This window comes from Urocampus carinirostris, chromosome 16 (assembly GCF_059441175.1).
Source record: "Urocampus carinirostris isolate Australia breed hairy pipefish chromosome 16, RoL_Ucar_1.0, whole genome shotgun sequence".
In the NCBI taxonomy this organism is placed as follows: Eukaryota; Metazoa; Chordata; class Actinopteri; order Syngnathiformes; family Syngnathidae; genus Urocampus; species Urocampus carinirostris.
In genome coordinates this window covers 34,988,674-34,998,484 of record NC_142364.1, presented here as the reverse complement: position 1 = coordinate 34,998,484, position 9,811 = coordinate 34,988,674, and the positions used below count along the sequence as shown (strand labels likewise).

Sequence of the window (9,811 nt, the reverse complement as noted above, 5' to 3'; positions counted from 1 at the left end):
AATACACTTTAAGAATATTACTAGAACAGCTTTTTTCCATCTTCGCAACATTGCTAAAATTCGCCCTATGCTGTCCCAGCCTGCTGCAGATATTATAGTTCATGCGTTTGTTACCTCCCGTCTCGATTACTGTAATGCATTACTATCCGGTCTCCCGAAGTCCAAAATCAAGAGCCTTCGGCTGGTACAAATGCGTACAGTATTAAAAACCTGTGCCAAATGTGTACAGCGTTGCAGTAAGATATCACACAAACGTGGTGGCAGCTACTAGGTATTGATTCTGCTATGTAAAAGAAATACAAATTTCTCGACCTATGAATATTTATAAAAGCTAGTTTATGTATTTTTAAATATTATTCAAATCATGTTTTTATACTGAATACAGGGTTGTTGTTTTTACCACTAGCAGTCACTGACTATTACACACTGTCCCTTTAATGCCATCTACATACCTAACCTATACAGTGTAGTTTATCTCAAAATTGAATGGATGGAGTTTCATCTTTTATTCGGTTCCACTTTATTAAACTTCTCGTGAGGCCTGCGGGCGAGGCGGGCAACGCGACACATAGTGGGCGGCACGAGAACTTCAACTATAGTAATTAACAATAATACAAATAAATATACGCAGCTTAAAATTTTTGTATTATCCAACGATATGACTGCCTCTTGTCGAATGAGCATCCCTTCGTTGCAGCTTTGATGCTGTTAATTCCTGCAAAGGTGTGCAAAGGGAATGACACTCAAGGCTGTGCGAGCGAGGAAAGCGAAAGGGAGGGGCCGTGCGGGAGAAAGTTCCTGGCTGCAGGTGTTATGCCGAGAAATGCATCCCTGCCGAGATTTGCATCCCTTAGCTACTATAACCACACCTCGTTTTATCTCACTTTTATATCACTTTTCGGGAATATAATGGCGAACATATAACCGCACAGTGCATTTGTTGGGGAATGTAACACAACTTCAACCATTCCGTCTGTGTATTGGTTGTGAATGTAATCGAACGGTAATGCACACTGTATATAAATCACTTTTGAGAACTGTTATGCACTCTACCATAAAGCTTATTATGTTAAAATAAGCTTCATGGTAGAGTGCATAACAGTTTCAATACGAGCGATTTGAGTAGAAAAAGGCAAAATAAACATGTTACCTGTCCCGCAGCCAGGTGCCTCTTGAAATTTCATCTCTGAATGGCTCTCCCAAAATGAACGCCTGGGGGCTTGGGGGATGATACAATCAGGGTTGAGTAGGGTTACTTTAACTGGATTACTTTCAATTACTTTTGGATTACTCCAATACCAAATATGCTAATTAAAGACAAAAGAAACTAAATATGAATACAATTATGACTCACAACACGTGGTAAGCTTTCTCTCCTGGCTTTGATCTCCGGCAAAACTAACATAAAATGCGACAGAAACAAAATGAAAATTTAGCCAACATCATTTTTGCCGTTCCATGTATTCCGTTACTCCCCAAGCCTGCACAAAATTTAGTAATTTTATTCATATTTAGTTTCTTTTGTCTTTTATTAGCATATTTGGTATTGGAGTAATCCAGAAGCAATTAAAAGTAAAAAGTAATCCAGTTAAAGTAACCCTACCCAACCCTGGATACAATGTATGAAATGACATCTGAGCCCTTACATGAAATAAATAGTTGGCGGTTTCTGTGTTAAGGATATGACAGAGTGTGCAGTAAACGTAGTACCCCTATTTCACGAGTAAGAGCGCTATAAAATTGACAAATCTTAACACTCGCTCTTAGGACTGTGGATTACTTTTGGAACACAATCAACATTGACAATTTCTTTTTTCCTTCACACATGCAAACAAAAATCTTGTACACATTTATGTGCCAAACAAACCCTGAGCAAACGTTTTTTTTTTAACTTAGTAGCTGGCTTTGTCATTACATCAGCTATCATTTGCTCAGTAGGACAATATTGCAAAGTAATTTTCCCATTGTTTACACTTTCTCTTATGAAGTGGTATTTAATGTCAATCTGCTTGCTCCTTTGCCTGCTGACTGGGTTTCTGGCTAGTGCAATAGTCTTGATTGTCTTTGTATACTTTTGTCTGTACATATTTATAACTGTCCATTCCTTTGAGTAGTTGTTCTAGGTACATTCCTGTATAGCTGATGATAAAGAAATGTATTCTGCCTCACATGTTGACAGTGCAACTGCTGCTTGTTTTCTTGTCTTCCATGAGATTAAGAACTTTCCGCACTGAGACGAGCACAATATCTTGATGTGCTCCGTCTGTCTGTTACATCTGATGCCCAATCAGCATCACTGTACATTTTTAAACCTAGTTTCTCATTGTCATTGCGTTTGAATCATAACTCCTTCTCTGTCGTACATTTGAGGTATCTAAAAACATGTTTTACAGTATTCCAGTGTTCTTTAGCCTAGATGGTAAGGCGCCCGCTTTGAGACTGGGAGGTCGGTGGTTTGCGCCTCGGCCGAGTCATTCCTAAGACTTAAAAAGTGGTTGGCGGCGCCCTCTGTTGGCTGCGGCTGCATCGGCTCGCTACAACGGGTCAGGTGTAATCGACATTTCGTTCTGTGTACATTGTTACACAGAATGACAATACAAGGAAATTATTATTATTATTATTATTATTCTGTTGGTTCAGAGAAATACTGATACAATTTGCTGACCACAAAAGTTATGGCTAGTCTTGTACATGTAGATAAATAAATTAAACTTCCCACTGCTTCTTTGTACTTCTTTGGATCTTTGATTCTCTCAGCGTCTTTTCTGTACTCTAGTTTTGGATAGCGGGGTCTCTCTGGACTTTCAATTTTGCATTTCAAATATTTCCAATATTTTGATAACGTATTTCTTTTGAGACGTTTTGACCTCACCATACGTTTGGCTGAAATCAATTCCCAGGAAATGTTTTAATTTTCCCAGATCTTTCATTTTGAATTTTTCTGTCAATATCTTCTTTACACTGTTAAGTACACTCTCATTACTGGCTGCAATGATGAGATCATCAACCCGTACCAATAAGATCACTTTTTCATTTTCTTTCTCCCTTGTATACACACAGCGGTCTGCTGAATTTTGACCAAAACCATTTTCAGTAATGCATGAATGTAACATGACATTCCAGTTTCGACCTGATTGTTTTAAACCGTAAAGAGATTTGTTCAGTTTACACACAAGTTTCTCACCATTTTCTGATCTTTTTTCATACCCTTGTGATTGCTCTATATACAATTCACAGTCAATTGGTGCATGTAAATATGCTGTTTTCACATCCATCTGGTGCAGTATTAAGTTTTCCTGTGCCGCCTTTTGCATTATAACCCTAACACTTGTCATGTCAGCTGTGGGTGAAAATGTTTCCTCATAGTCACTTCCAAGTTTTTGACCGTAACCTTGAGCAAAAAATCTTGTGTTATATTTATCTGATCCATCAGTGTCACATTTTAGTGCATAAACCCATCTGTCCCCCACTGTGTGTTTGCCTGGTGGTAAATTGGTGAGGCTGAAGGTATCATTTTCTTCCAAAGATTGGATCTCCTCGTCCATGGCCTTTTTCCACTGCCTTGACTTGGTAGATGATACGGCGTCTTGGTAAGAATGGGGAATGACACATATTGCTCTTTAACAAGAGTATATACAGGTCTGTAATCTGTCCCCTGCATCCTCACTTTCAAAGTCAGTTTCAAAGTCCTGCAGATATGCTAGTCTCTTTCTGCTCCCCGGTGGGTTCTTTCTTTTCACACTCACTGCGTCCACACCTGCTTGTGAACTCTCACTCTTTTCAGGTAAAAACCCTTAAGTAACAGTCTGTACTTCTTGACCTAAATCATTTTGTATTTTGACATCAGTATCATTTATTTTACGGTCATAAATCTCTTGTTGTATATCTCTCTCTCTCCATAATCTATGCACACTTCAGATGTCTGTGTTCCCTTTTCATTAGCAGTTTTGGTTGTACATTTCACTAATCTGTGTTTTTGGACTCTTGCTGTATCTGGGTAGTACACCAGATAGGCTGGGCTGTTTTTTATCATAGCCCACAAAAATACCTTGATCACACCTCGGATCTAATTTCCCTTTTTCTTGCTTATAGGCAAAACAGATTGATCCAAATTTGTGAAGTTTGGATATGTTATGCCTCCATGATCTGCTACCTTATCGTGGTGTAAGAGTTTGTGTGTCCCAATGATCCCAGGATGTTGTCGGGTGCTTTAAGCCCCAGGTAGGGTCACCCAGGGCAAACAGGTTCTAGGTGAGTAGCCAGACAAAACGCAAATCAGAAGACCTCTATGAAGAATAAAAACTTCGGTCCGCAATTTCCCTCGCCCAGACGCGGGTTACTTGTATGGGACACAGCTGAAAAATTAACAAGACATGCATTCACCCATTGTCCGCGCCGCTTATCAACAGCAAGGTCGTGGGGTGCTAGAGCACATCCCAGGTGTCTTCAGGCAGTGAGCAGGGAACACCCTGAACAGATTGACAACCAGTTGCAATGGAACTAACAAAGACAATAAAGGTCCATGCATCACTGATATGGACACATTTTGGAAAATAATCACAGTTTAATATAAGAACAAAAGCATTTCATTTCAGGAAAAGGGGTACAGTCAGATCAAAACATGGGGTGATAACAGCTCAAATTTAACAAAAACAAAACAAGATCAATCAAGTAAACAATTGAACTCATGACATTTTTATCTTTATTGAAATCGAAATGCATGATATTGTTAAATCACATTGAAACACATTCAGTTTAAAATCAATCTTTAAACAATATTCAGTCACAAATTCAAATTTCAAATACACTTACAAGATAACGAAAGTCACATAAAATAGTAAATGGTCAACATTTCTATACTGTAGTGCTTTTCAAGTAACTGATGTCCTCCCAAAACACTTCACAATTACCCACTCACACACCAATAGCGGCAACAGCATTAGGGAGCATTAGGGGTTCAGTGTCTTGCCCAAGGACACTTCGACATTTAACTAAGAGGAGTCGGAGATCGAACTTGCAACCTTTGGTCCCAAGATGTGTGCTCTACTTCCTTAGCTAAAAGTCATGTTTTGATAACGGGTTAAAAAAATGTATGTCGTAGATTCATACGATCAGTTTTAATGAAAACCCTGGGGGTGGGGGATGGATAATGCGCAAAACAAAGATAAGGGATTAGGCCGAAATATATTCATTATCTTTGTTGAATTTAGCCTCAAGTGGGTTACTTGAAAGCAAGTAAAAATTATACTGGCTATGTTGCCAAGATGATTTATTATCAACAGCAGGTGTTTCCAACGTGGTACTCGTCAAATATATTGCATTTTCAATGAACCGGTGCGCTTAAGTAACAGGCGCTGTCTTTTCCTTATCCAATAGTGCCTGTGTAACATTTTTTTTCTTCTATTTTTTTTGCAAAATTAATACAACAGTATCAGGAGCTAAAGGTCAGCCGCCGTAAAAGATCATTTTCGGATCTGTAGTTCTGAGATGGATCCTCTGGGCCTATTTGAGGTTTCCGTGAGCGCGTGTTTATCCCAACTGTCTAAAGCCTGCTTGATATAGCCGCGTCTTTTCATCATGACTCAGCAAACGTGCAACCCATTAATCCAGACTAGATCAAGCTGCACTTATTCAGTTGGCATGGATTTCTTTATTCCAATTTTGTGCAATACCTCATGTAAAGAAGCCATCTTGATCTTAAATCAACTCAAAAAGTTGTAACATATACTTACATGCGTCTACAAGAGACGTTTGAAACTACTTAAGAGAAGTCAAAAATTGAACAAACTGTTAATACATTGTAGTAAATACTGTTATGTATCGTTTAATTTCATACAATCAATCAGGCGGCAACACTCGTGCATGTAAAAATGACATTTTTCAAAACTAGAACAACTATTAAATAGACACTAATGTCAAGAGTAGTCAGTTCTTTCTGTCGCTGTTTTTTAAAATACAAATACAAACTATGATCTCATATCAAGCAGTGATAACTGCTTTATTGTGACTCTGAGCTCTGACTTGACTAGAGAATCTTTGACTGCAAACTGAAAACAAAAATAGTTTTTCATCAGTGTGGGTTTTTGTGTCTTAGTAAGCTTCCTGTATATAAATGTTTTTCACCAATGTGGGTTCTAGTGTGGATTTTCAAACATTATTTCTAGGGGAAATTATGACATCAAAATGAGGGGGCAACAGATTTCTCATCAGTGTGGGTTCTTGTGTGACGCATAAAGTTTGCTCTCTGGTTGAATTTTTGACCACAAACTGAGCATGCAAATGGTTTTTCACCCGTGTGGGTAATTGAGTGACTTTTTAAGCTAAATTTCCAGGTGAATTTTTGACCGCAAATGGAGCAGGAAAAGGGTTTTTCACCAGTGTGGATTCTTGTGTGGCTTTCTAAGTGTGATTTCTTGGTAAATTTTTGATCGCAAACTGAACAAGAAAAGGGTTGTTCACCGGTGTGGGTTTTTGTGTGGTTCTTCAAACTTCCTTTTTCACTGAAATATTTACCACAAACTGAGCAGACAAAAGGTTTTTCACCAGTGTGGGTTTTTGTGTGTGTTTTCAAAGTATATTTCAGGCTGAAATATTTACCACAAACTAAGCAAGAAAAAGGTTTGTCATCAGTGTGGGTTCTTGTGTGGTCTTTCAAATGTCTTTTTCTGCTAAACTTTTTACCACAAACTGAGCAGGCAAAAGGTTTTTCACCAGTGTGGGTTTTTATGTGGTCTTTTAAGTTTCCTTTCAGGCGAAACTTATGACCACAAACTAAGCAGGCATAAGGTTTTTCACCAGTGTGTGTTCTTGTGTGGTTTTTTAAGTTTTCTCTCCAGGTGAAACTTCGACCGCAAAAGGAGCAGGTGAAAAGTTTTTCACCGGTGTGGGTTTTTGTGTGGTCTTTCAAGTAATCTTTTCGGCCAAATTTTTTGCCACAAACTGAGCAGGAAAATGGTTTCTCACCAGTGTGGACAATCATATGAGATTTCAGATGATCCTTGCGTCTAAATTTTTTCCCACACTGAGAACATTTGTGATATGTGTTATCGCCATCAGACTGTTCGTCACCATCACTATGTGCAGAGTCGGATGTGTTGTCATCATCAGTTTCCTCATATTGACGGGAGCTGCTGCTTAGAGGCTCCTGCCAGTTGTTCTCTTCATGTTGACCTTGATCTTCTGAGCGTAAACGGGCCCCAGTGATGGGCAACTCTGGGAAATGTTCCTCCTCTTTAACTTGATCAAGCTCCAAATCCTCCTCCTCCATTTTGACCTCAACTGTCTCTAAATACTCATCGTCTTCCATTTTAACGCCAGGGAAAATTGTCTCCTGTTGCCAAAGAAGATACTCTTCACTGATGTCTGCAGGACATACACACACACACACACACACACACACACACACACACAGATATGAAAACACCAAATGCATCACTACAAAATACTTTCAGCATGTCTGCCAAAAAAATAAAAAATAAATAAAGAATAGATATTTACCAAAAAACACATGTTTACAGGAAAATGGACACTATTCAGCTTTTTTTCTCCCAGCAAGCCATTTATTCTATGTTTATCGTGGAGTGCAACACGGAATCACGTTGTAATCATCACCACATTGTTATCAATAACAAAAAAGACAACTTAATTATAAAACTTTCATAGTTCATATTTACAATGAAAAAGCAAAATGCCATTACAGGAATAAATGTCAGTAAAACTTACAGTAATACATCAAAACTAAATAACAAATGAAGTGCTTAAAACAGAAGCCAAATTTACTCTTTTGCTCTAATTGTGGTCGTTTCAAAACCAATTAGATGAAACGAATCTATCTAAAAAGAAGTATATCATGTCACATGCGGCCCCATACTCCAAATAGTTGCCCACCCCTGGAGTAGAACATGGAATGAGTTCTAGTAGGTATAGAAGTTATCAAGTAATAAGGAAGGCAAATCTAATTTTGCTTACGGCCCAATGAAGGCTTGGGCTAGTCCTGATGAAAACCCAGAGAAAACACTCAAAAAACACCCATAATACCAGCAAACCACTCAGAACAATTTCATTGGGCGAGTGGTAGAGGTGGACAGAGCCCTGCGCACAACACAGGCACTCCCTTCGCTCAGTACAAGCTGCACTGAAGGTAAATATGACGATATCCTAATCGTTTGCAGTATTTAGTGACTTTTCACAAACAAACATCAATTGCACCTTGTTTTGAAACCATTATTTAGGACAAAATGACAGTCAGAATAAGCCTCAACACTCTTAAGAAACTGAGGGAGGATGACAAATTTATTGATTTTATATATATATATATATATATATATATATATATATATATATATATATATATGATGTATGGGTAACAGGCTCTGGCATTATCGTTACTTCATAGATTTGATAAAATCCTCGAATAACAGAAAGTAGAAAAAAATGTGCAGAATAATTAGCTTTTGTTCGGACAGCAGGTTTGGGAGGTTTTGTGTTCCTCGAAAAATGTTTTAAAGATCTTTGCTTTTTAGGTTATTTGAGTCAAAAATGTTCCCGATCCTAGTGTACAGTATCAACTACTTCCACATTGTTGCCCTTTTAGGTTTCTTCACAAAAGTGCTCATAGGGAAAACAAACGGCGATTAAAACACTTATCTTTTTAATTTAGCGTTTAATTGTATGACTCCCATGTTAAGATCCTACAATGTCCGCCAGGGCGCTGATTTTATTTGGATTCCACGAAACCAAATTGACTCCACATACTACCAGCCGAATCAAGAATATAACATAGTAAAGTAACAATATATTTCATAAATTGACTTAAGGGTGGAAAAGTAAGATGCCAAATATCTCATCAAAACCAAAGTGACCAACCTGCTCTCTTTAACACAACAAGAGGCTGCTTGCTAAGATCGCCAAGCTCAGTCTCTTCTTGCGCTCCCCGAAGCCGCTCTTCCGAATTCCCTTTCTCTCTTGAGCACATTCTAGGGACCTTTAAAGCTGACCGTTAACACTTTAACAGAGTTAAATGTAGCTTTTCCACACGGTTGGATTGGAAGATCACATAGCCAAAAACCTTTAGTGACCCGGAAGAAAAAAAATAGGCGGAGTTCCCAAAAATAACTTCTCATTTATCCCAGTTCTCAAAAGGGCTCACCCAATGTTGTTTTTAAAATATTTATTTTCAGCTGTGCTAATTCGGTATATTTTACAAAGCATCTTCTTGTGAAAGCATACTGATTATTGCATGTTTTTCGACATGGAGGGGACTGCAAAACATATCCTCAGTGCAAACGTTTAAGGAGTCCGCCATCGCGCATAGTAACTTCCGCATGACTCCATCACAGATGTCTATAGAAGACTAAATAAGTGGTGCGCTTTGCAGATCGATCACAAGTGTGTCTACGTGACGACCATATTCGTAGGGTCAACGTCCCTGTAAAGCAGGGGTGTCAAATTAAAATTTACAGTGGGCCGAAATTAAGAAGAGAAGTAAAGTCACGGGCCAAAGTCAATATTTATTGGAAAATTAACTGCAACTGTTATGTAATGTTTAACCTTTTCATACGGAAACAAACTTTAGTTTTGCTTAAACACGGAATTTGGAACAACCAAAGCTTAATATTACAAAAACACGAGAAATCAAATTTGAAATAAAAGACGCAGTGGTATTCATTAAATTAATAAGGTAGTATGTCGTTCCCCTTACCCTTTTAATTTCATTTTTCAAAGCTAACAACAACAGAACCAAGAATAATAATGTCATTCAATAAAAATCCACCATTTCAACTATAGAGGGCTCCGAGCTTTGTGCTAAAAA

The 9,811-nt window shown here is 38.2% G+C and overlaps 1 protein-coding gene across 1 annotated transcript; it reads right to left on the bottom strand.

The window, feature by feature from the left end:
* Positions 1–4,679: 4,679 nt before the first annotated feature.
* Positions 4,680–9,291, bottom strand: LOC148351176 (uncharacterized). The gene is made up of 2 exons (XM_088320314.1): positions 8,866–9,291; positions 4,680–7,362 (listed from the first exon to the last, which is right to left on the bottom strand). The coding sequence occupies exons 1-2, from the start codon at positions 8,972–8,974 to the stop codon at positions 6,179–6,181; spliced, it is 1,293 nt and encodes a 430-aa protein (XP_088176440.1). The 5' UTR covers positions 8,975–9,291; the 3' UTR covers positions 4,680–6,178.
* Positions 9,292–9,811: the final 520 nt, after the last annotated feature.

Bases quoted from the DNA above. Each gene is read 5' to 3' on its own strand.
- LOC148351176 (XM_088320314.1), bottom strand. From the start codon at position 8,974: ATGTGCTCAAGAGAGAAAGGGAATTCGGAAGAGCGGCTTCGGGGAGCG. The intron at 7,363-8,865 runs GTTGGTCACTTT...TATGTCCTGCAG, and splicing joins TGTTGTGTTAAAGAGAGCAG to ACATCAGTGAAGAGTATCTT.